Source organism: Alexandromys fortis, unplaced genomic scaffold, assembly GCF_014885135.2.
Source record: "Alexandromys fortis isolate MF-2015 unplaced genomic scaffold, M_Fortis_MF-2015_v1.1 scaffold_28, whole genome shotgun sequence".
NCBI classification, from domain to species: Eukaryota; Metazoa; Chordata; class Mammalia; order Rodentia; family Cricetidae; genus Alexandromys; species Alexandromys fortis.
The window spans coordinates 8,837,487-8,863,662 of NW_026067901.1; the positions used below are offsets into that span (position 1 = coordinate 8,837,487).

General features: G+C 49.1%; 3 protein-coding genes across 8 annotated transcripts; 2 read left to right on the forward strand and 1 right to left on the reverse strand.

The window, feature by feature from the left end:
- Positions 1-241: 241 nt before the first annotated feature.
- Positions 242-17,625, reverse strand: Ncaph2 (non-SMC condensin II complex subunit H2). Of its 6 annotated transcripts, none has more exons than XM_050128304.1 (21): positions 17,404-17,625; positions 13,770-13,871; positions 9,989-10,044; positions 9,785-9,869; positions 9,640-9,708; positions 9,473-9,552; positions 9,241-9,386; positions 8,808-8,891; positions 8,119-8,216; positions 3,693-3,764; positions 3,418-3,484; positions 3,177-3,284; positions 3,038-3,091; positions 2,815-2,885; positions 2,644-2,737; positions 2,472-2,543; positions 2,313-2,368; positions 2,133-2,234; positions 1,886-2,035; positions 1,647-1,817; positions 242-751 (listed from the first exon to the last, which is right to left on the reverse strand). In XM_050128304.1, exons 1-20 carry the CDS (start codon positions 17,509-17,511, stop codon positions 1,677-1,679), a joined length of 1,815 nt encoding a protein of 604 aa, XP_049984261.1. In that variant the 5' UTR covers positions 17,512-17,625; the 3' UTR covers positions 242-751; positions 1,647-1,676. The 6 variants fall into 6 exon arrangements, with proteins under 6 accessions (XP_049984261.1, XP_049984276.1, XP_049984285.1 ...); XM_050128319.1 differs by having other exon boundaries at positions 2,472-2,540; positions 17,404-17,624; XM_050128328.1 differs by having other exon boundaries at positions 17,497-17,616.
- Positions 662-1,485, forward strand: Sco2 (synthesis of cytochrome C oxidase 2). The gene has a single exon (XM_050128436.1). It carries the CDS (start codon positions 662-664, stop codon positions 1,436-1,438), a length of 777 nt encoding a protein of 258 aa, XP_049984393.1. The 3' UTR covers positions 1,439-1,485.
- Positions 17,626-17,869: 244 nt separating the features above from the next.
- On the forward strand, positions 17,870-22,219 carry Lmf2 (lipase maturation factor 2). The gene is made up of 14 exons (XM_050128298.1): positions 17,870-18,024; positions 18,573-18,826; positions 18,925-18,953; positions 19,069-19,283; positions 19,357-19,535; positions 19,763-19,904; positions 20,027-20,161; positions 20,233-20,338; positions 20,424-20,520; positions 20,593-20,775; positions 20,852-21,020; positions 21,103-21,214; positions 21,288-21,384; positions 21,479-22,219. The coding sequence occupies exons 1-14, from the start codon at positions 17,931-17,933 to the stop codon at positions 21,779-21,781; spliced, it is 2,115 nt and encodes a 704-aa protein (XP_049984255.1). The 5' UTR covers positions 17,870-17,930; the 3' UTR covers positions 21,782-22,219.
- The last annotated feature ends 3,957 nt before the right edge of the window (positions 22,220-26,176 follow it).

Consider the following 26,176-nt stretch of genomic DNA (forward strand, 5'->3'; position numbering starts at 1 on the left):
GACCTGGTGTGAGGTCCGAGTGGTGCAGCCCAGAAAGGGGGTATGTTGTGAATATTTGTCAATCCCATCTTCTCCGGGTGATGCCAGAGACCTCAGGGACAGACGGGCCAAAGGTGCCCTGAGCACGAATGGGCTATTCTGTGTGACACTAGTGGTACTGGATTTCTCCTGAGCCCCAGATCACCTGAGGCTAGGAAGGATTACCCCTTTAAGGTAGTAAACCAGAGTATCAGCGACATCCTTCCTTTAAAAAAAATTTATTGTAAATAGACGCGTGTGTTCTGGTGCCCAGGCAAAGCATGTTCTGAATGCTTCTAGGCATCCAGAAGGAAGCCTGGTGGTTGAGGGGCAGATTATGGACAGATTGCGGTAATGAAGGAAGCGTGGTGATTGAGGGGCAGGTTATGGACAGATTGCGGTAATGAGGCTGAGGCTCCCTAGTTAAAGAACTAGGAGCGAACCAGCTATGGACAATTGGCGTTGCCTAAGCTCATGCTTAAGGCTTGAGGTGGAGCTGTTCTGCGTTCAGATGAGCCCCGACAGGCAGCTAGCCTGCGTGGATATGTGATGACAAGTTTCTCCAGCCAGTGGGGGCCCAGGCACCTTGTCTGTTCTTTTCCAACTGCTGGCATCTCTGTTCTTTTTCAGGAGCTTCAGGTCCATGGTGCTACAGGCTCTAGGGCCCAAAGCCTGGTCCAGGCTCTCTCAGTTCAAACCTCGAGTCCTTCTCCGGATCCCAGGAGGCGAAACTCTGTATGTAAAGTCCCGACACTGGTCAGGGCAGGGCCAGCCCAAAGGCCCTGGGCTAAGAACCAGGCTGCTGATCACTGCTGTGTTTGGAGCTGGGCTGGGCTGGGCCTGGCTGGCAGCAAGAGCTGAGAAGGAACAGAGGCACCAACAGCAACGGACAGAGGCCCTGCGCCAAGCTGCTGTGGGCCAGGGTGACTTCAGCCTACTGGACCACAAAGGCCAGCCGCGATGTAAAGCCGACTTTCGAGGCCAGTGGGTACTGATGTACTTTGGCTTCACTCACTGCCCTGATATCTGCCCTGATGAGCTGGAAAAACTGGTCCAGGTGGTCCAGAAGCTGGAGGCAGAGCCTGACCTGCCCCTGGTGCAGCCTGTCTTCATCACTGTGGACCCAGAACGGGATGATGTGGCAGCCATGGCCCGGTATGTGAAGGACTTCCACCCAAGACTGCTGGGCCTGACTGGTTCGAAAGAACAAGTGGCCCAAGCTAGTCGCAACTACCGTGTATACTACAGTGCTGGTCCCAAGGATGAGGACCAGGACTATATTGTGGACCACTCCATTGCTATTTACTTGCTCAACCCAGACGGTCTTTTCACGGACTACTATGGTCGAAGCCGGTCAGCAGAGCAGATTGTAGACAGTGTACGTCGGCACATAGCTGCCTTCCAAAGCATCCTGCCCTGAACATCCTACCTAGGCCCTGTCGGTAAATAAATGAATGTACTTAGTCAGTGTGTGGGTGCTCTCTATCCGCAGTCCATTTAAATGGCTTGTTGAGTGAACAGGGAGAGGGTAGCAGTATCACTTAATAGGCTAGGCCAGCCTGGAGGCAGCACTGGAATAAATGGCCCCATGGTACATTAGGGACACAAGATTTCCAGGTATACACTACCTTCCACCCCTGCTCCTCAGTGCTCTCCACTCAAGGCTGGACCATGGAGGGGGCAGCATAGGTCTGGAAGCGTGTATGGGCTCGCTGGTGTGTGAGCAGTCTCAGAGACATGGTATCCACAGCTGCCTCCAGGCCTGGCTGCTGGGTGATCTCCACCGTATAGTCATTAGCCTGTGGAGACAGAGGCATCAGCAGAGTCCAAGGGGGTTTCCCCATCCCGTGTGTCCCAGGGCACTCACCAGCTGTAAGGAGGCCAGCATGGAGCGGCACACCTCAAAAGCAGGCTGCCCAGCTACAAGCTCTGCAAAGGGACACCACTCATTGAGCCGGGGGAACCGTGAAACCAACTGATCCCCATAGGTGTGGATATCAAAGGGCACATGCTGCTCCTGCACAGGGAAAGGCCATGTTAGCTTCAAGTGGAGAGACAGCTCGGATAACCCCAAGCTGGTGGCAGAAGGCTGGTGTTCCCAACAGCATCCTAACCTGCTCCTGGAGCAGGGGCTGGATAGTATCTTCCCAGTCCCTGATGCGCTGGCTGAGCTCTGTCTCCTGGACAAACTTCTGGGAGGTGGCGATGAAGAGTTCCTATGGAAGGACCAGTGTGTTCTTCCTGCACGTAAGGACCCAGGACGCCCCACTGCTCCACCCGTGACCCAGGCCTACCACATTTCTTCGGACCAGCTCTTCATATCTCAGGGACTCTGGCATAGCCTCTGCATCTAGAAAGACCCAACCATGAGCTGCTGCAGCTATGGGGCTGCACACCCTCATCTCCGGCAGCTCTTGCTCCCTCAGCACATCTCAGGTGCTCCCATTACCTACCTAGGTCAGCAGCTTCCCCAGGCATCACCTCCTCCTGCTCTGCATACTCCTCAGGCTCTAGAAAGTCATCTGCTGAGACATGGGAGAAGTGACCAAAGGCAGCTGCTCAGACAGCAGTAGGTGCCGAGAGCACAGACCCCTCCCATCCCACCCCACATCAAATGGCACCTACCCGCTTCCCCAAGGTCTTCTAGGGATTCTTCCAAGCGTTCCTCCTCTACAGGCCACAGCTCCTCCTTGGCCCCAGGCAGCCATCTCTCGGTCATCTGTCCAGAGAATATCTGTGAGGAGACTCATCTTCCAGGCCCTGTGGGTCTCAGACTTGAGTACTATGGGCACTTGCCTTCTGCCTCTGCAGCTTCTGAAGGCTCTCTAGCTGTTCTTTTACGTGTTTCCAGTACAGCACTCCCATGTCTGCAGACAAAGGCCTTATGAGGGGCTTCCCCATACAGACCAAGATCACCCTTGTCCACCCAGGACGTCAAGTGACCCTGGCAGGGAGGATGGCAGTGGAACTGGGGAAGGCAAAGACTACCTTCCCCGAACAGGTAGGACTCCAGCCTCACCTGCAAAGGTTGGGCCCTTTCGCCGAGGCCTCCTGCTGTCAGCATGGTCAGCATCTGTGAGAGAGCAGTTAGCAAGAACCGGGCCAAAATCACAGTACCCAGGCAAAGGGATGTGCCGCCTTAACCCACACTCACTCACAGGCAGCCAGGTACCACTGGTGGAAGTCCTGCAGCTTGGTGGCACGTTTCCTCTTGCGCTTATGTCCTGGAGGCTCCTCCATACCAGGCGGCACAGAAAAGGGCTTACCTGGAGGCAAAGAGAGACAGACTGCCTCAAGAGTAGCCAAGGAAAGGGGATACAAAGCCCCCTCCAATCCACTATCTTGTAACTCAGTAGCCCTAGGCAGGGGAACATAAATGAGGCCACCAATTCTACTGACCTTTCTGGAAGACCTTAGAGTCCAAGGAGTCAAAAGGGTCCAGGCTCTGCCAGGGATCTGCGGTCTCCTGAGTACAAACAAGCAGAAGTTGAGGGAAAAGCAGGAGCCCTCCCCACCAGAGCTCACAAAGTGGTGATAGCCCAGGATTAGAGAGGCTCAAAGCTACATGGGAGAGGACTTAAGTTTCTGGAAGAAGTGCTTAGAGTCTGAAGGGCAACAGGGCAAAGACATACCTTTGAATATACCTGCCCTGCCAGGGACCTGGTATTTCTCACCTGCAGCCGGGAGGCAGGCTCCGGGTTCCCTTGTCGCTCCCGCAGCATGTATCTCCTGGGCAAGGTGGCAGTCTGCAAAGAAATCGCTCACAGGCTCTCCTCTCTTGGCTCTTGTCCACCAAAAGCTCTCAAGAGCCCAGAAATTCTGCTTAGTGTCACAGCAAAAACATGGTTCAAGGGCCCTCTTAGGGACCAAAAGTAAAAACCTTAAGGAGGGGCCAGTAAAAGTTGAGCAAGTGCTCGCCCTGCAAGCCTGGGGACCTAAGTTCAGTCCCCAGCATTTACATAAAGTCAGCCAGGTGTGGAGGTGCTCACTGTGGTGGCGAACAGTTTCCTCCTAGAGTGAAACTATGACTGACAGGATGTGAGCAGGGCAATGATCAGCAGGGTGTTCTAAGACAGCACTCTCAGCCTCCCTAACGCTGCAACCCTTTAACACAGTTCCTCATGTTGAGGTGACCCCAACCATACAATTTCATTGCTACTTCATAACTGTAATTCTGCTGCAGTTACGAATCATAATGCAAACATATGATATTTGATATAGGACACCCCCCCCAAAGGGTCGCAACCTACAGGTTAAGAACTGCTGTTCTAAGATGAGGTGAAACACTCCATTCTACAGGACGGTCATTAACATATCAAGTAAACTCAACAGTTTCAGGAAATTTCTAAAACTGACTAGATTCACTAGGTCCCTATTTCCCCAAGAATACGTAAACAGTAAAGACTGCTGAGAAGATTCTTCCAACAGCCCAACTACATAGAAGGCTTAGAAGTAGATACCAGCCAAGCTTCAGTGAAGACTCGGATAAGCTGAGCTGCATAGAAGAGGCTGAGACCTACCAAGCCCCCATGAAGACACTCGCCTCCGAGTTGTGCAGTGTGCTCCAGGTTTCCAGCTTTGTGAGCTTTCACAAATGCTTGGGTGGGTCTTTGGCAAAGCAGGCGTCTCTGAGTCATTTCTGCTCCTATAGGTAACACCTCACCCATATTCCTCCAAGTAATCCCCCACCCCCCACACCCAAAAAACGCTCATTGGTTCACAAAGTTGGACTTGGATCTGTCTTCAGTTCTCTATCTAAGGTGAATAAACAGTTGTTCACACCTCCCCGAAAAAAGAACATCACACAACATAACTGACACCGAAGTAGGACACAACAGAACAAAAGGCGAAACGGAGAGAAGTGTGTGGTCCTGGACATACAGCACAGCGAGTCAGGTAACTGAAGCTGAGAAGCCTCTATGAATGGGGAGATGTCCAAATACAGCTGTGCCTTCCGCTGCACTGTGTGATAGTGTCGTCTTGTTATGGCAGCAATGGCGTGATTCTTACTACAGGTAATGAGACATGCAACGAAGGCTAAGCCATCAGGCCCAGAGTGTCTGTGAAGGGAATTCCAGGATGACAGTTTATCCACATAGTATAGGTGGCATGCCTGGTGAGTGGGGTCCACCACATGAATATGGAGATGCTCTGAAGACAGCTAAAGGGTTTAGAAGAAATTCTGCAGTCTCTGACAGCACACCAGGGTAGAGATCATTGGCAAGAAGTGGAGGAGGTTGCTTCACAATTGCTGTGTAGTGAGAAATGCCCCGGAGCCTGAGACGGCAGCCAACCAAGAACTTTTTGTAAAAAGGAGAAAATGCAATAAAGGGAGATGCAGTTAGCATCTTTCATGCTAGCCTCTCACTAATCTGGCAAGTAAATCAGATAAATGAGAGAACGAGATAGGGGTGCTGCCTTGCGATTTCTTAGGGCTTGGAGGCTGAAAGGAAACTAAGGTACAAATTAGATCCATGTTCAAAAGCCCTTCCTGGGATCTAAAACTTAGAACCGATGGGAATAAAGTGTGAGGAAGAGAACATGACAAAGTGATAGAAAATACCTCTCAGGTCTGACCTTTAATAATAAAAAGGGGAAAATATATGGCCCCTCGTGCAGATGGAGGGACTAACTATAACCTAGTACAACGAACTGTGGTACTTGGCACTTAAACTGCTGAAAGTGGGGAATACTTTAGACAAGCAATGGAAGAGCCTGTCACAGCTCTTGAGGAATGAAACACCAGGTGGACCTCTAGCCTCCACATACACACAAACACAAACAATCCTGAAGAGAACCAGTCATCAGGGAAAAATTTCCTTTAAAACCACAATAGGGTGCATCCACTGAAACAGTTTACCTGAGTTAATGGGAGCTCACCAACTCCAGCTGGACTGGGAAGGAACAAGCATAGGACCAAACTAGACCCTCTGAATGTGGTTGACAGTTGCATGACTGGGGCAGACTGAGGGGCCACTGGCAGTGGCACAGGATTTATCCCTACTGCATGTGCTGGCTTTTTGGGATCCTATTCTCTTTGGAAGGATACCTTGCTCAGCCTAGATGTAGTAGGGAGGGCCTTGGACTTTCCACATAGCAAAGTGCCTTACCCTCTCTTAGGATTAAAGGGGGTGTTGGAAGGAATGGGAGGAGGGAAGAGAGTGGGGATTTGGATTGCTATTAAAACTCACAATCCTAGCACCAGGAATATAAATAAGTAAATAAACAAGGAAAGAACAAGACAAACTAGCATGTTGGCTCATATTTGGCCCAACACTTGGGAGGCTGAGGCAGGAGGATCACAAAGTCAAGATTAGCTTGGGCTATAAAATGAGACCCTGTCTCCAATAACTAAACAAAACCAAAGCTATATGTTATAGACTATAATATCCATCCAAATTTCATAATTGTTAATATTTCCTTCTAAATACATCAGGTTGGTTTGGGCAGGAGTAATTTCCCCATTTTTTGTGTTTATAACTTTTTTTTTTGCTTATGTGAGTGCACATGTGTATGAGTGCATGTAAGAGCTAAAGTTGGATGTTAAGAAGCATCTTCAATTCTCTTCCACCTTATTCAATGAGACAGAGTCTCTGAAACAAATCCAAAGTTCACCCGAGCTATCTTGCTAGCCAGCTTGCTCTGGGTATCCTGTCTCTACTTCCAGGCCTGAATTCCAGGCAGGCCACCACACCTACCCAACATTTATGTTAGCTACAGGGATCTAAACTCTGTTCCTCAGGTCCTCATGCTTACACTAAGCATCAATGACCCTGCCTGGCTGATTTTATTAAGAAAGAAAAGAAAAGAAGGAAAAAAGGGAAGGGGAGGGAAGAGGGAAAGGAGGAAGGGAAGAAGGAAAAAAAGGAAGAAAAGGGAGGGAAGAAGGAAAAGAAAGAAGGAAGGAAGGAAGGAGGGAGGGAGGGAAGAAAGAAACAGAGAGAGAGAGAGAGAGAGAGAGAGAGAGAGAGAAAGAAAGAAAGAAAGAAAGAAAGAAAGAAAGAAAGAAAGAGGAAGAAAGGAAGAGAAAGAAAGAAAAGCCACACAGTGGTGGCACATGCCTTTAATTCCACCATTCAGGAGGCAGAGGCAGGCAGATCTCTTTGCGTTCAAGGCCACTCTGGTCTACAGACTGAGCTCCAGAACAGTCAACATTTTCTCAAAAAAAAAAAAAAATTGAAAAATTGAAATTGTTTATGTGTGGGGAGACAGTCAATTCACATAGGAGTGCAGATGCCTGTCTGTGGAGGCAGAAGCACTAGATCCCCAATGGAGCTGGAGCTACAGATGGTTAGCAGCTGCCTGATGTGGAGGCTGGGAACCGAACTTGAATCCTCTAAAAAGTACACAGGGAGCTGGAGAGATGTCTCAGTGGTTAAGAGCATTGCCTGCTCTTCCAAAGGTCCTGAGTTCAATTTCCAGCAACCACATGGTGGCTCACAACCATCTTGGTGAGGTCTGGTGCCCTCTTCTGGTCTGCAGGCATATACACAGAATATTGTATACATAATAAATAAATATTTTTTTAAAAAAAGTACACAGTCTTAACATCTAAGCCATCTCTACAGCCCCCTAGTTTTTTTTTAATGTACTATATTACAATGCTGGGGATTAAACTCGAGGCTTCCCATAGGCTAGTCAAGAATTTCACCATTCTACTACATCCCCAGCCTCAAGGCTTTTGTTTTGTGTGGTTTGTTTGTGTCAAGGATTTCTTGATTTCTCTGGATAGACTACTCCTGTGGGGGCTGAAAGAGGTAGCAAAGTCCTCCAGACTGATCAGCTGACAGTGCAGATACAATGAGCTCCACAGGGCTCAGGGCCTTGAATGCCAGTCCATTCTCAGGGAGCAACTGCAGTTCTGCTTAAAGAGGGAAAGGTAATGGAAGCTGCCATTAAACAGTCTGGCTGAAGGATGCCAGGCTTCTGAGCAGACACTCACTCTGAGAGGAAACACCAAATTAGAGTGATGGGACAATATCAGTGTGACAGACAGGAGCCAAGACCACCGCACCGTTGTCCCCATGTAACGTTAATTCTACCCCAGAACCAGAGCTCGCTCTGTTGACAGCTTGAGCTCTGAAGTCACTGTTGTCCCACCTGCTGTGAGGTCCTGGGCTCTGCAGGCTCTAGAGCAACCTCCTGAGGCTCTGCTGCATCCTCTGCATCCTCATCACCACCGCTGAGCATTGGGCCTTCTAGAAAAGTGTTTGGGTAGGAACCAAGAAACTAGTTAGCCTAAAGAGGCTGGAGGTCAGGCAGCAGGTAGAGCTCCCATGTAGGCGGCTCATGGCCAGCTCTTAGAAGAGCAGGACAGGCCAGCCTCTCTTCTCAGCTTCACACTTTAGCATTTGAAAAACTAAACAAGGCTTCATATTCTCTTCCTCATACTGGCATGCTTTGGTTGGTTTACCTCATCTCTTGGCAAACATTTATGTATTTGATTATATCTATCTATCTATCTATCTATCTATCTATCTATCTATCTATCTATCTATCTATCTATACATGCTGTGGGCTGAACCCTGGGCTTTGTATATGCAAGTGCTCCAACCAAGCTACAGTCCCAACCCAGATAGTCTTTGTTACCATTTAAATTTACCCAGAGAAGACCTAGGAAAGCAAATCTCACTGATTACACCACAGTACAGAGAGTCAACATAAGACTTTATCTGCTATCATTAGTAGGCCTCTTCCCCAAAAGCCAGTGAACAGGAGGCAAATAAGAGGCTAAGGAGACTGAGAGCATCCAAGGTCAGAGTTCTACCTCCCTGGTGCTCTCTTCTCACCTGGCTCTTGGGAGATGTTGAGTACGGAAACATGACTCCCATTCCCAGAGACTTCCATCAGCTGCCCCTCAGCATCCTCAGCATCTTGGAGACAGATTAGACTTGGTCAGCTCGTCCCCAGAAGGTCCCCACTGGTGTCAAAGGAGCCTCTCTAGATTGCCAGCAGAAAGTAGAACCCAGCAGGCCCCAAGTCTGAGACTAAGGAGGACATAGATACCAGACCCCAGCCTAAGCCGAGCTAGGAGTTTGTTGACTGGAAATCAAGGTACAAAGAAAGATGAGGGAGAGAAGCTCTAGCCAAGCTACCTACAGTGGGAAAGGTATGATGTGGTGTGAGGCAGCCGCTAAGACTAGAGGTGGCAGGCTTAAGGTACCCAGCAGTAGTCCCTCAAAAGAGCTACTTCCCACTAAGCCTCAACATCCAAACCCTTACCTTTCTGGCTCCCTGGCATGGGGCACAGATCTGCAGGCTCCACAGGACACATTCCCACTGGATCCAACATAAAGGAACCTCTGGGGTCAGGGGTACATGTGTTCATCCTGAAATCCTTCCGGCTGGCCAAGATCTCACCCTGACAGCTGTGTTGGCAGAAAAACAAGCTTGCTCCAGAGACCTTTCTCGGGCAGGCTTCCTGCCCTTCTTTCCCCTGCTAGCAGTGTTCTACCTATACAAGGGGCTGCTGTTCTTCTCCACTTCATCAGGGGCCACCAGAGCCATGGGCACGAGGGGTATGATAAGCAGCTCCTGAGGGTGGAGGAAGGAGAGTTCTGATTCTAAAGGACCAACACTAAAAGACTGCTATCCCCACCTCACAAAGGCCAGGACACTCACACTGGATGTCTGGTCATTTTTCAGATCCACATTAGCTCGGGAGTCAGGGAAGTCATCCAGTGACACGAACTGCAGGAGAAAGCAAGTAGTCACGAAAGCAGGGCCAGGCGAGCACCTCGGGCAGAGTCCGCACGCCCCAACTCACCTCATCCTCTGTTTCATAGGGAGCTCCTGAGTTGACAGCCCTATTGCTCCCATCTTCCTGTGCTAAGGAGAGCTGCTTGGCTTGCCTGAGAAAGTAAAACATACCAAGAGCATCCTGGGAGACTTCAGGAGCCTCCCAAGCTGCAAACAGGGCTCAGCTAAGAAGATGAAGGCCTCTTCCTCCTGGCTAACTTCTAATACTCACCTCTTGCCAGAAATAAAATCAAGAGCCTGGTAGACCAGCGAGTAGAGGTACTCCACCTGGCAAGTAGAGACAAGCAATAAGGACAAGGAAAGGAGAGGACTATCTGAAATGGTGCTTGGAAACACCCCTTGCAGGGGGAGGAACCTCTTATTAGACACATACGTATCAATAGCTGGCCATCATTTCCAAACCTCCATACAAGCCCAGACAGTTTTATTACTACCAAGTAATTCTCATTACCCAGGGTGGTGGCATATGCATGTAACCTCAGTACATAGGAGGCTGAAGGAGGAACATTATCATGAGTTTGATGCCAGTCTAAAGTATAGAGTAAGTTCTGGTATAAGACCCAATCTCTTCTGTCTCGAAAAACCAAAAAAAAAAAAAAAAAAAAAAAAAAAGACCCAATCTCTTTAAAAATAAATAAATAAATAAATAATTGACAAGCCTGCTCCAGCACTGAAAGGCTGAGAGTAACTAAAAATTATAAATCTTAGATTCAAGGCCAGCCTGGGCTACACGCCAAGCTATTGTCTGAAAACAAACAAACGGACTAAGTAAACTGCTCAGTGAGTAAAATGCTTACTATTTCAGATTCTGAGCATCCACATAAGTAAAGTAGGTGACATGCATTTGAAACCCCAGCCCTGGGATGGGACAGCAAATTCTGGGCACTTGCTGGCTAGCCAGTCCAGCTGTAACAGTAAGCTTATGTGAGGTTCCCCTCTGTATGCTATGATTACCATTAATGAATAAAAAAAGCTGGCTTGAGCCTGTAGCAGGGCAGAACAGAAGTAGGTGGGGAAAAGTATACTGAATGCTGGGAGAAAGAAGGCAGAATCAGGGGAAAGCCATTGTAGCCCCACTGGAGACAGACGCTAGAACTTTACCCAGTAAGCCACAGCCTCGTGGTGATACATAGATTAATAAAAATGGGTTAAATTAATAATGTAAGAGCTAGCCAATAAGAAGCTAGAGCTAATAGGGCAAGCAGTGTTCTAAATAATATAGTTTCTGAGTGATCATTTTGAGTCTGGGCAGCAGGGAACAAACGAACAGCCTCCTACAACAGTAAGCTCCAGGTTCAGTTAGAGGTTTTGTCGAAGACTAAGGTGGAGAGCTGGAAAAATAGATGGCTCAGCAATCAAAAGCATTTGTTGCCCTGACAGAAGACCCAAGTTCTGTTCCTAGCATCCAGATGGCAGTTCACAACTATAACTCTAGTTCCAGGGGATCCAATGATCTTACCTCTGAGGTCACCAAGTACACATGGTGAACATAAAAATAAACAGGTAAGGCACTCATAGCATTAAGGAAAATTAATAATATTGTTTTGTTTTGAGACAGGGTTTCTATGTAACCTTGGCTTTCCTGGAACTTACTCTGTAAACCAGACTGGCCTTGAACTCAGGAACTCTCTGCCTCAAAGAGTGCTGAGATTAAAGGCATGTGCCACAACACTGACAAAAATTAATAAATCTTAAAAAACAAAGGCAAACAATTCCTCTATCAACTTCTGACCTGCATATTTAGGTGACCACACATATCCACCCACATACACATTACACACACTGCATGCATACACACACACACTGAAATATGAACACAAAAAAAGTTCTCTGGGGCTGGAAGAGATGGCACAGCAGTTAAGAGTCCTTGCTGTTCTTCCAGAGGACCTGAGTTAGGTTCCCACACCCACATTAGCTACTCACAACCACTTGTAACTCCACCTCCAGGGGAATCAGATGCCTCGGGTCTCTAAGAGAAACTACACTCACAGGCACACACCCACACACTTAAGTACCTGACGTGCAAACACGTGAAGCTGAGTTTGGATCCCCAAAATCCATGTTAAAAATCCAAACACCAGCAGTGTACGCTTGTGACCCCAGCCTTGAAGAAGACTGGGGAGCAGAGAGAGAAGGAGCCCTGGAGGTCACTGGCCAGTTGGCCAAACAAACCAGTGGCTTTAGGTTAAATGAAAGACCCTATCTCAAAAAATAAGAGGAGAGGGATCAAGTAAAGAGACAGACATTAACCTCAGGGTTCCACATTCCTGGGCATACATATGCACAGAACACATATACAACAGCAAAAATAATAACAATAATAATTCTCAAGTCAGATCAGTCTCGTCAGAATTACTTTTGACAACTGAGTTTCTACTTCTCTGTCCCATACCCCACACACTCAAGCACAGCCTCCTTGACACAGGGCATGGCCATGGCTCGATGGGTGCCCACAATGCTTCAGACAGCCCTTGGCATACGCTCTGTAGACCCAGAACCCTCACACATGGTACCCACTGTTCATTTGCCCAGTGCCCCCAGGCCAGCTGCAGCTCCTTCTCCTAGCTACACTGCTCAGTCCACAGGAGGGTGCAGTCTCTGATGGCCCTGTCAAAATGTAAGCTATGATGGGCCTGCCTGACATATTTCATTTGCTTCTTATTGGTCTCCTACACAAAACCAGAGGCCCCACCATAGGGTGAGACCAGCAGTTTTCCTAGATGATGTACACAACTGCGTAGTACCCACATGTGGAAGCAGAGAAGGTAGAGCTTATACACACTGAGCTACAGATAATTATGTACCTGAGGGACAACAAAGCTCACAGCACACCTGACCCTCTTCCTGGTCATTTTATTTATTGACTGTGATGTTAGGGATCACAATTAGGGCCTCATGGATGCTAGACAAGTGCTATACAATTGAACTAGCTTAGCCATACCATTTTGATATGTGTTATATATTTGTGTTTATGTGGGGGTGTGTGCAAATGTGTGCAGATGTGCATGTATATTGTATAAATGATTATGGAAGCTACAGGTTAACCTCAGATATTTTCTCTGACTGCTCTCTCCCTTATTTTTAGGCTGGACCTGAGAAGACCAGAGATTAGCTAGGCTGACTGGCTAGTGAGATCTAGGGCCGACAAGTGCTAGGGTTACACCTGCCTTTTTATGTGGGTGCTGAGGATCCAAATTCAAGCCCTCATGCTTATACAGCAAACTTTTGCCAACTGAACCATCTCCCGGTAGTGGCATTTTAAACTCCAGTTTACCTGGATATTGGAGAACATGCCTATTATTCAAACAGCTCGAGACATATCAGGGGTTCAAGGCAAGCCTCAGCTACAGAGCAAGCTCAAGGTCAGTCTTAGCTAATAAAATCCTGCCTCCAAAACAAGCAGGTTGGGAATATAGTTCAGTTGGTGGCGCACTCACCTAGCATGCATGAATCCCTAGCTTTGACCCCTGACCACAGGACCATAAAAATTAGATATGGTGATTGACACCTGTCCTACTACCACTCCAGGTGGTAGAGGCAAATGGAACAGAAGTTCAAGGTCATCTTCCTCAGGTAGACACAGTGTTCGAGATCAGCCTGGGATGCATAGGTCTTTAAAAAAAAAAAAAAGCAAACAAACAATATGCCGGGGCAGTGGTGGCACACAACTTTAATCCCAGCACTCAGGAGGCAGAGGCAGGTGGATCTCCAAGGGTTTGAGGCCAGCCTGGTCTACAAGAGCTAGTTCCAGGACAGGCTCCAAAGCTACAGAGAAACCCTATCTGGGGGGTGGGGGGAGACCAACCATAAACAAAAGCAAACAATAAACTCCAGTTTTTCTTTGGTATTGGAAGTCGTGAAGGGATCCTAAGTGTGACCCACAATGAAAGCAGGCTACAGACAGATGCACACTGCTGCTGTCCCAGAAGGAGATAGTCAGGCTACTCCCACTCAACCCTAAAGCACAAAGGTTGGCAGTCTGTGGAACCCACCTTTTTACTGTAGACACAAGCTGAGCCCTGGATCAACAGTGCTGCCTCAATGAAGTTCATAGTGGTTTTGCCTTCATCAAAAGAAATGCAGATCTGGTCCAGCTGCAAGAGAGAACATTAGTAAGCTAGACTTGGTGGGCATGCCTATGATCCCAGCAGTTGGGACACTGAGGCGGGATTCAAGGTCCACCTAGGCTAAACAGTTGGTCAGTTTCAAAGAGTAAGATGCCCATGCAATAGAAGCCTATGTTCACTTCTTCCAGAACAGCTCAAGCCACCACCCACAAACATAGATAGCTCTAAGTCTACTAGAGTTTGCCAGTTGCCTTTGGGTATTTCTAGAGGGAGGTTAGATCTTTGCAACTCCCCCTAGTTCTCGGATCCTGTGAGATCAAGTGTTTTGGAAGAGAGGACAAAGGACACTGACCATGATGGCTAAAGTTGCATACCAGCCCTCATCAGCACTTCACATTGTGCCCACCTACATTAAAACCAACCAGGACAAATTGAAGCAGAAAGACCCTTTACCCTGAGATAAGGAAAAGGAGACAGAAGAGTACAACACTGCGGGAAGCAAAGACCTGTATTTTGAGATCTGTATTTTTGTTTACAGCCATCTTAAGCTAACAAGTAAAGTAAAATATTTACCTCTATCCCCTCTGCAGGGCCTAGGAGATCAACCTGGTATCTTTTCCTAGTGAGACCTGCAGGCCCCAGGCTTCAGAAACAATTAGCATTTCCTTTGTTAGTCAACAATCACAGACCCTCACTATTTAGGTTCTCAGCTAGGGAAGTCTCCAGACCTGAATTCCAGCAGACCTGACACCCTCCCCCTTGCCCGTTTTGTTATATAACAGCTTCTGAGAATTAATAAAGCACAGCTTGATCAGAAACCCAGTCTTGCTGTCAGTTCTCGTGTCTCTTGCCCTTCCATTCCTCCCCTCCAGGTTTATCAAGGACCCCCATTCATATCCCGCTGGCCAGGATACAAGCACTCTTTATCCTCTGATTGGTGCTGTAAGGAGTTCTCCCTCTGCAGCCCTCCTTGGTCTTTGTGAACCTTGGCTCTTAACCAGTGTTTGGGCTGTTTTTTCCTACTGAACACCTTCTGGTCTACAGAATGAATTCCAAGACAGCCAGAATTCAAGAAATCCCCTCTCAAAGAACCAAACTAAATAAATAACAATAATAAAAGACAGGATGAAAAAGACTTAGTTATAAATAGAACAGTCACTAGCAGGACAAGATATCACAGATACCCTTCAGTCAAGAACAAGCATAGAGGCCTTAGTTAACCATTCAGAAAAGCATGAGATAGCTCAGTGGATAAATGTGCTTTTCATGAAGCCTAAGGACCTAAGTATCTATGTTGTAGAACAGATTCCCACAAGTTGTCTAGCCTCAATAATCAGACTGATATGCATACACCCATAGACATAATAATTTTAATTTTTAGAGTTAAAATAAATTTTTTTAAAAAGTCACAAGGTACAGAACCATGGATACGGCTAAAATTGCTGAGCAATGAATCGTAATGAAAACCTGAGAGCTTTAAACTAAGCAGTGTTGTGGCGTGGCTATATTTTTTTTCTAAGATACGTGTCTGCTTGCATTTTATGTGTGTGTACCATGTGCTTGCAGGTGTCCATGGAAACAGAAGCTGGCCCTGGAACCCCTCAAAGCGAGTTACAAGCCATTGTGAGCTTCATCTGGGTTCTGAGAACCAAACCCAGGTCTTCTGCAAGAACAGCATGCAATCTTCTTCGAGATTAATCTTTCTAGCCTGATTTTAACTTTCTAAAAAAATTCTGTGGGTATTTTTCCTACATGTATCTGTGCGCCACTAGTGTGTTTGGTGCCGGTGGAGGCCACATGAAGGCATTGGATCTCCTGGACCTGAAGTTATAGTTAGTTGTGAGCTGTCACGTGGATGCTTAGCTTGAACCTAGGTCCTCTGAAAGAGCAACCAGTGCTCTTAACTGATGAACTTTCTCTCCAGTTCCCTGCACTCCTAACCCTGTCTCGTTTTAATTTTGAAGACTTGAAGACTCACACTAGCTACTGGAAGATGTCCAATCTGGGACCTTGGATGAGGAGGTTTTAAATAACTAGGTATGGAGAGATGGCTCAGCGGTTAAGAGCATTGCCTGCTCTTCCAAAGGTCCTGAGTTCAATTCCCAGCAACCACATGGTGGCTCACAGCCATCTGTAATGAGGTCTGGCACCCTCTTCTGGCCTTCAGGCATACACACAGACAGAATATTGTATACATAATAAATAAATAAATATTTTAAATAACTAGGTATAATAGGCCCAGACCAGACGTAATGCAGATCACATGAACTGAAGTGACACTCTGGCAGTATAATGGACAGAATTCAAAAGTAAACGTGGTGTGGGCCTTTTTATATCTCTTAATTTCCACCTTTAGTTGCACAGTAAAACTCTTCACCAAAAATAGAGGACTAGAATTTGAACCAAAAATCAAAAGCTCCACTTTAAATAAGACCCAAGAGATCATGTACCATCCCAGAAAAAGGCAAGAGAGTGGCGAGAACAAACAGATCTGGAGGCAGCACTGGGACAGCCTACAAGTAGATGTATGGGCGTATCCTACCACATAGAGTTAACGCCGGTATTTTAAAGCACAAAAGCAAGATGTTCTATTTTTAAGGGAAAGAAGGCTCCACCCCAAGAAGCTCAACATTTAGGAGAGTAAAAAGAAACAGTGAAATAGAAATCCTAATAAGCACTGTTTCAGAAAGGAAACTGTCAGACCAACAAATGCTCCCCAACTGAATTACAAGACATTTCCGAGCATCTTCTGGATTGTGTACAATGAAGACCACTACCGTTCAAAGACAGGTAGTGGAATCAGATGGAATTGGGCTGAGGTGTGAAAAGGCGGAAATGGAGCAGCCAGAGCCTGAAGAGATCTAGACACTAGTGCTAAAAAAGGAGGTGTGGAATGCGGATAGGCTAGATTACAGCCAGGGCAGGGCCACACACTGGGAGGCAGGTCCTTCTGGACAAGCTAGCTCAAGTTAAGAGCTAGCTTAACTTGACGCCTGGGGAGAAGGCATGGGCGGAGCTTGAGGTCTAAGGTAAGAAATCCCTTTCCCTTCGGGGTCCAAATCTCTCAAATACAATTAAGAGCCCAGACATAGAAGGGTCGATTAGTACTCGCAAATAATCAGGAGACTGAGACAGCAAGATTTCGAATTTAAGGCCTGTCTTAGGAAGAAAAAAGGGATTTTTTTTTAAGTTCAGCAGTAGAGCGCTTGCCAAGCTCGTACAGCCCTAGGTTAAATCCCAAGCACCAGGAAAAAAAAGAAGAAAGAAAAGTGATGCTTAATATATTGCGTCCCGAAAAGAAAATATAAGTAACGTATTTGTTGAAGAAATGGTTATCGTCCAACCAAATCGATTTCACAGCTCGCTAACGGGTAGAGACCTGAAAATGACAGCTCCAGGGTAATCTATGTGAAGAAAGTTTCGAGAGGCAGGCTGGAGTAGGGGGAGGAAAAAGAACACGAGAAGCTGAGAGCAAAACACCAGACGGCTACAGACCTGGAGGCGGGGGTGGCAGTGACGCCTGACTCCCAGGATCGTACCATTCCCCCGCCGCCCTCACCTCCTCCAGATATTCGCCCAGCTGTGCCGCTACGTCCACCTCCCAGTTCTTAGTGAGATCTCGGATGGGCTGCAAGAGGTGAGCGAAGCGCACCTCCACATCCTCCATGTCCAGAAAGGGACAAGAAGCCCGGGACCGTACACTGGCTCCGGATAGGGCCAGCAGAATCAACCCGCCACCGGTTCTGGCGCCATTTTGCCGTTCCCACCCAGGAAGTACGTACAGGGACGCGGCGCGCACACCAATGACGTAACGCGGGCCCCAGTTTCAAAGTGGAAGGCGGCCGGGGTGGGGAAAGAGGCGGGCCTGACGGGGCAGGGTCTACGACAGGGGGCGTGGTTACGCTCCGGGGCGGGGCCCTGAAGGACCCGCTGAGACTAAATTTACCGGCCAGTTAGAGGTGAGTTCCTCGGCACGGGGTGGAGCGTAGTGACAAACCCGCCGGATTCCAGCTGGGGCGTATGTCAGAGGCGGGGCTGGGGGGGCGGGGACCAGCGGGCACTGATCCGGTGGACCGCGTAGCGGACATGGCGAGCTCCCGGGTCCCACAGCAGCTTTTCCTGCAGGGTGTGGCCGCTGTCTACACGTTTGCCTTTGCGTCCCTCTACACCCAGATCCCAGGTGAGGGCGCCGCGAGTGGAACACACACACGTGGTATCCTCCCTTCCTTCACCCCGAGTACGATCTCTCGGCGGCGGGTGTGAGGTTCAGGCCTCTCTACGTGGGACTAGGGGACAGTAGTCTGGGTACTGCAGGTCCTAAGAGTTTGGAGGGAGAAGGATGCGCAAGGGTCGGTTTCCCGTGACCGGATTCTCATCTGGGATTAGGGCAGAACCCCGAAGGGAGTAGGAGACAGATTTCTACCTGGACTCCCGCGGAAGGTGGTGACCGAGAGTTAGGGCTTCTGAACCTGGGGTTGAGGTCAACAGTTTCTAACCTGAGAGAGTTAATCTGGTAGAGCAAGCCCTACCTGGGGCGGGAACATCCGCAGGCACAACTCAGGATACGGAGGGTGGCGTTGAGGGTGTTGGGGGCGGGGAGGGGAGTAGAGCGCCTTTGGAGGCCCTGACAATAGGGCATCTGCACTCCTAGAGCTGGTGGTAGGACACCTTCAGGGCTTAACTTGGGCTGAATTTCATCTGGGAAGACACTGACATGCCCTCCCACAGGCCTCTATGGCCCAGAGGGCATCCTTCCTGCTCGAAGAACACTGCGACCCCAAGGCAAAGGTCGGTGGCAGCAGCTGTGGGCAACACCAACACTTCTCTGGGAGGCACCAAGACTGGGGCTGGATACTGCCCAGGCTCTGGATCTACTGACCCTAGTGGGCACCGTGGTAGCACTGGGTGCCCTGCTCCTGAACTCTCTGAGACACCCCCTCACCTACCTGCTGCTCTGGGTTGCCTACTTATCAACCTGCCAGGCAAGTGAGACCCTTAGAACCTTAGCCTCTGTCTAACCCACCCACTGCCTCGCCTGGTGCCACAGACACACGAAGCCTAACAGCTCCTCTCCCTACAGGTGGGCCAAGTGTTCCTTTATTTCCAGTGGTGAGTGACTCCTTCCTGAGCCTGGGCTGGGGATGTTTGTGACTCCTGGGAGGACCTTGTGAGGGCAACAGCCTTACTGAAGAAGAACTGTTCATGATCTTTCTTCTCCCCATAGGGATTCCCTGCTGCTGGAGACAGGCTTCCTGGCTATACTAGTAGCCCCATTGAAGAAGCCTTCCAACTACAAGGCCCCCCAGGGTGGACTAGCAGGGGCCTTACCCCATGAAAACCTCCCATTCTGGCTCGTGCGCTGGCTGCTGTTTCGACTCATGTTTGCCTCTGGTGTGGTCAAGCTGACCAGCCGCTGCCCTGCGTGGTGGGGACTTACCGGTGAGAGCCTGGGCCTGAAGCCGGGATGGTCTGGAGGCTCTAATCAACCCTGACCCCGACCCGTTACCTGCAGCTCTCACCTACCACTATGAGACACAGTGCCTGCCCACGCCAGCTGCCTGGTTTGCCCACCACCTGCCAGTCTGGCTGCACAAGCTCAGTGTGGTGGCCACCTTCCTCATCGAGATCGCAGTGCCTCCCCTGTTCTTTGCTCCTGTTCGCCGCCTACGGTTGACCGCCTTTTATGCTCAGGTGGGTAGAAGAGAGCGTGGCCTTCACCGCTGGCCAGCAAGTCTTGCTGGGGGCAAGCCCTGGGAATGGTCGTCTGACACGGGTGCCGTTGGGAAAGCATTGCAGGCAGAGGGATGTGTTACTCAGATCAAGGCTGCATGGAGCCTTTGTGAAAATGTCAGCCAGCGGGTTAGCAGGGCGCAGGAAGACCAGCCCGCCGTAGAGCTGATTGCCGACCTTCCCTGCAGGTACTATTGCAAGTCCTGATCATCATTACTGGTAACTACAATTTCTTCAATCTGCTAACCTTGGTGCTTACCACTTCCCTCCTGGATGACCGGCACCTGTCTGCTGAGCCTGGCCTCGGGAGCCACAAGAAGATGCCTACCTGTGAGTGTCATCCTGTCCTGACAACCAAACGGATGACATCCGCCTAGTATTCCCAAAGAGTTCCTCCGCCCCAGCCCCTTGGCTGCAGATCCTCAGCCAACCTGTGACTGTCCTGCCCCTAGCCTGGCCTAAGGCCCTGCTGACCATGTTCTCCGTACTGCTGGAACTGACTGCCTATGGGTTGCTGGCCTATGGCACCGTGTTCTACTTTGGCCTGGAGGTTGACTGGCAGCAGCGTATCATCCTCTCTAAAACCAGTAAGTGCCAGCTTGGGGATCTAAAGAGAAGGACTGGGTCAGCCCCTAATCACAATCTCCTCCCTTGGCAGCCTTCACCTTCCACCAGTTTTCCCAGTGGCTGAAGATGGTAACTCTGCCTACGGTGTGGCTGGGGGCAGCCTCCCTGGCCTGGGAATTGCTTATTGCCCTCTGGAGGTATGTATGTATCTGAAGAGGCAGGGGGAAGATGCTGCTTTCAGCTCAGGCGTGGCCTGACAATACTCGGGCCCCCTGTCCCCAGGTGGATCCAGGTGCAAGGATGGCTACGGAAGATCTTGGCCAGCATCCAGCTCTCCATCCTGGGCACTGCCACAGTGGCCATGTTCTTGATAAGCCTAGTAGGTACCCCTATGGAGAATGGGGCTGTGGGACGATGGGGCGGCACTGAGCTGTTGCCTACTTGCTTGCAGGTACCTTACTCCTATATGGAGCCTGGGACCCACGGGCATCTCTGGACTGGAGCTCATCGTCTGTTCAGTTCTGTGGAGCATCTACAGCTGGCCAGCTCGTATGGCCTCTTCCGTCGGATGACTGGTCTGGGTGGGCGGCCTGAAGTGGTGCTGGAGGGCAGCTATGATGGACAGCATTGGACCGTGAGCCTTCCCAAAGGATGCTGGGGTAAAGGGACCAAGTCCAGCCATTCCAGCTAACCACATGTCCATCTTTCAGGAGATAGAATTCATGTACAAACCTGGGAATGTGAGCCGACCACCCCCTATCGTGATACCCCACCAGCCACGCCTTGATTGGCAGATGTGGTTTGCAGCCCTTGGCCCACATACACACAGTCCCTGGTTCACCAGCCTGGTGCTACGTCTCCTGCAGGGCAAAGAGCCAGGTGAGGGATAGGCTGGGAGAAGGGCTGGGTATGGAAGGACAAGCTCAGAACCATGTTAACCTCTTGTCCCCTGCCACCACAGTAATCCGCCTGGTGCAGAACCATGTTGCCAAGTACCCCTTTCATGAGCAGCCACCCACCTACGTGCGGGCCCAGCGCTATAAGTACTGGTTCTCAAAGCCTGGGGAGCAGAAGTAAGGCTGGGGTGATGGGTGGGGTGCCAGGCCTGGGCTGTAGCCACATGCTGACTATCCAGTTCTGTTACAGCCAATGGTGGCACCGCCAGTGGGTAGAAGAATTCTTCCCACCTGTATCCCTGGGGCACCCAACGCTGGAAACGCTGCTCCAACAGTTTGGACTTAAGGTGTGAAGGAGTCAGCTGGGCTGTGGGAGGTAGCAGGGTGCTTGCCCGTTGCAGGAGTAAATCTTATGGGCTTTTCTTGGTTTTATCTCCATAGGATAAGAGTCCACTCCGGGCCCGAAGCTCAGGCAATGCTCTGGCTAAGACACTGAGCTGGGTGCGCACGCAGCTGTCTCCTCTGGAGCCTCCCATCCTGCTATGGGGGCTTATGGGAGCTGTGGCGACTGTCAAGGTTGTACAGACCCTGCTTGCCCCCCGCCCACTCCAGTCCTCAAAACCGTCTAGAGAGGAAAAACGTAAGCAGACTTCCAAAAAGGATCCCAGAGCTGCCTCTGAGCGGGCTGCGGTAGCCCCCAACAGCAACAGCAGTGACGCTGGGGCCTCCCGGAGGAAAAAATAGCTTGAGGTGCCGTCAGCCTGTGTCCTGATAGTCAGATCTCAGCATCCCAGCCCATCGCATGTCACCGCGCAGCCACTGTGACTTAGGCAGGCCTGCCAGGGCAGATGCAGCTTGAAGTGCCGCCCCTGAGGACCGCTGGTGTTACCTTGAACCCTGCTGTCCCTCTGCACCAGCCACGTCTTCCTCGTCTTCCTCTAGTCACGTTCCACTGTGTTGGCAGACAGCCCGGAAACTGGCAGGTAACCTCGCTCAGGACTTTCCTGGAACACTGTAATCAGTGCACCTGTGGATGTAGAGGCCTGAGTCTGGAGCCCTATCCAACCCCACTGGAGGGGATGAGCTGGATTTGCTGAGGCTAGGAGCCAAGAGAAGTGGGCCCATGGGATGGTGCCTACCTGCCCCTGAGACTGTACCAATAAAGACACTGTTTTGTACATACCCCTTTGCTAGTGGTTTCTTCCTTCTAGAGAGGCCTGAGGACAGTTGGCACAGCCTAGACTGGTTACTAACACAGCTACCCCTCCTTATCACTCAGTCTTCTCCATAAGCTAAACCAAAAGGCCTGCTTACAAGAAGCCTTGGTGTGGCACAGCCTGGCAGACCTATACAATGAGGGCTGTGAGACCAATGGAGGAAGATGAAGCTGGAACCACCTAAGGGCCAGGGAACTTTCCAGAACGCATCCCTCTCCACCTCCTCCTGCTTTACTTCCTGGTCTTCAGAAAGGTCAGAGTGTGAAGAGGGTGACAGAGGGGAAGAATACTAGATGGTTGTATTAGCAGAGGTGCCCGACCTTGGACGGGAGAAAGAAGGTGCATGTGTCCTGGGAAGAGGTCAGAGGGGAGCTGGAGTCCATTTCTCCAGGGTCAAGCTGTCAGTCCCTCCTTCCCTGGGCACCTGCAGCACAGCAGCCTTTATCCCAACTCAATAGTTGATCCACACCTTTTGTTCTCCCAGATTCAAACACATTAACTGGCTGGCAAGCCCAAAGATCCTCCTGTCTATTCATCCCCAACACTGGGATTGTTGGCTTGTACTACCAAGCCAGTTTTTGTTTGTTTATTATTTTGTTTTGATGGGGTGTTTTGTTCTTTTTCCAAGATGAGTTATCTGTGTGTAGCTGTGGCTGTCAGAGATCTGCCTGCCTCTGCTTCCCTAGTGCTGGGATTAAAGGCGTGCGCCACCACCATGCCTGCCTGGCCGTGCTCAGTTCTTTTACATGTGTTGTGGAGACCAAAATTGGGTTCTCATTCTTGAGTGGTGAGCACTTTTCTGACTAGACCATCTTCCCATCACCTTAACCATTTTTAAAGATTTTGCTTTTATTGGTTTTAATTGCATTTATGCACACGTAAGCACATGCCAGAAGCATCAGATCCCCTGGAGCTCCAAACAATTGAGAACCCCCAGGTGTGACTGTTGAAACCAAACTTGGATCCTCTGCAGAGCAGCATGCACTCCTAACTGCTAAGCCATCAGCGTTTGGGGGGATTTTGTTTGTTCGTTTTGGTTTTTTTGAGACAGGGTTACTCTGTAGCTTTGGAGCCTGTACTGGAACTAGCTCTTGTAGACCAGGCTGGCCTCAAATTCACAGAGATCCTCCTGCCTCTGCCTCTGCCTCTGCCTCCCAAGTGCTGGGATTAAAGGTGTGCACCGCCAGCACCTGGCTCCCATCAGTGTTTTTAAGTATATGTTTTGTGGCATTAACTACATTCAAAATATTTTATAGCGATAATCTCTTGCCATTGTTTGTAGAACTTTCCAATACACCAAAGAGAAACCCTGTATCTATTCAACAGTAATTCTCCTAGTCCCTAGCAACTTGTGTTCTGTGGTTTTTAGGATTTTTTTAATTCTGGATACCTCATAGTAACCAAACTATATCTTCCTTCTGTCTCTTTTTTTGGGGGGGGGTCTTCTTTTGCATCTCCATCCATATTATATTTTCAACCTCCATCCATGTTATAATGTATCTCGAAAAACCAAAAAAAAAAAAAAAGTATCAAAGTATCATTCCCTTTTTTTGTTTGTTTGTTTGTTTTATTTTCCTGAGACAGGGTCTCATGTAGTCCAGACTACATCCTGTCCTGAACCTGTCGCCTCTGAAAGGGAGCAGAGTGTGCATGGAGGGTATCTGGGCTCCCGATTCTGTCTGCTGAAGGGCCACGTCAGGCCTTTCTAGGGATTGGTAGCTAAAGATGGCCTTGGACTTCTCTAATCTACTCCTACCTCCCAAATATGGGGATTACAGATGTGGTCTACCCATCTGTTTTGGGAGGTTTGTTTTATTTGACTGGTGTGTGTATGTGTGTTTCTTTGTTATTATTGGAGTTGGTTGGTTGGTTGGTTGGTTGGTTGGTTGGTTGGTTGGTTTTGAGACAAGGTTTTGCTATGTAGCTAGCAACTGAACCAGAAGCTACTATGTAGTCCTGCTAGTCCTCAAACTTGCTGCAGTCCTCCTGCCTCAGCTTCTCAAGTGCTGGGATTACAGCATGTGCTTCCTCACCAGGCTACATTTCTCGTTTTGTCATATAAAGGCTAAATACTCATACTGAAGGTTGAAGATTTATCAACAGTCATCATTTTAATTGCTTCATCACAAACAAAACTGTCCTTTTCACTTTGTATTTTTGTTTGTAAGCCTAGCCTTGAATGACTGAGCCATCACTGTAGGCCCCTTTGCAGCTCTGAAAAGCAGTATTAAAAAACATGGCCAAGCTGGGCGGTGGTGGCACACACCTTTAATCCCAACATTCGGGAGGCAGAGGCAGGCAGATCTCTGAGTTCGAGGCCAGCCTGGTCTACAAGAGCTAGTTCCAGGACAGACTCCAAAGCTACAGAGAAACCCTATCTCAAAAAACAAAAACAAGAAAGAAAGAAAGAAAGAAAGAAAGAAGGAAGGAAGGAAGAAAAAGAAAAACATGGCCAACAAAGACAGTGTCACTGTGTCAGTTTCTGCACAAAGTGTCGTGGTTGTGACTGAAGGGAGGAGAAACACCATTGTGATGGTGTTTCAGTATCCTGTCAAAATAGCTTTGGCCTTGCAACCCCCGAGAGGAAGTAAGCAGAAACCAGGGGCTATTTTCTGTTGCCAGAGTCTACACAGGAAGACCAGAAGAGCTGCAGAACGCAACTTCAAGGGCGGAGGCGAGGCTAGAAGGGGTCAAGAAAAAGCCAAGTCCCTATTCCTTCCTTCAGACCCCACAGCGGTCCCTGCAACCTGAGTCCCCAGAAAGCTAGCATTCCCCTTGAGTGAACAGAACCTGGAGCCCTGGCATCTTCCCATGACACTTTGGGCCTTTTTAGGGTCCCCAGAAAGGCTTGACATCCCTTGTGAGTGGACAACCTGAAGCACTGCTATCCTCGCGTGCACACCTTCGACCTTTTTAGGGAGACAGGTCTTGGGAAGAGTCTACCAGGGGTGCAGGTTCTGGGGGCAGTAGTCAGGAGGATAGTAAAAGCAACACTGTCCAGTGACTACAACCAGACTGGGAATGGATGTTCAAGAGACGATCAGCTCGGATATAGTGGCTCATACTTGTCATCCCTGAACTCAGGAGACCGAGGCAGAAGGTTCTCAAATTTCAAACCAGCCTGGATTACATACCAAGTAGAGACAGGTGTGGAAGTGGGGATAGTAAGTCATATCTGCCGTTTGTCCACACTACATCATAGCGTTCAGCCCCTACATGTAGATTTGAAGCATGATTTCCAACCTGAGGAATAAAAGACCCTTGGAGAAATGGCCGGTGCTAGGAGGCCTGGTATAAATCCTTTGAGGTAAGTCGAAAAACAGCCCCCAAAATTTCCTCACATGAAATTCTCAGAATGCACCAAGCCCGGCCTACAAACCAAATGAAGTCCCCAGAACTTGTGAGTTGTGCTATTTAGAAAAAGCATATTTGCAGCAGGGACTAAGAGTCAGATGAGATTAGATCATCCTGGATCATCTCGAGTGGTCCCTAAATGCCATCCCCAAAATGTCACAGCAGCACATAGTCCTTGTCCACACCCAGAAGACCTAAAGTCAGTGCAAAGACACAGCCACCAGGGAGCTGGGAGAAATGGGGAAAAACAAACACTACAAACCACCGGTTCTTCCCAAATACTCATTTTCCAGTTAGGGGAGTTTCGTTGATGTTGTTTGTTTATTTTCTGGCTCTGAGAATGACATCCAGGACTGGGAACACACTAGTCAGTTCTAGGCCACTGAACTATTTCCTTGGGATCATTATTTCTTCCTTTTCCTTCTTTGTTTTTATTTGAGAGAGGCCCAGGCTGGCCTTGAATTCACCTTGTAGCTGACATTGGTCTCTATCACCCACTTGATCCTCTGGCCTCTGTGTCGCGAGGTCTAGGACTAACACTGTCTTGTCTCTTAAACTGGTGAAAGTT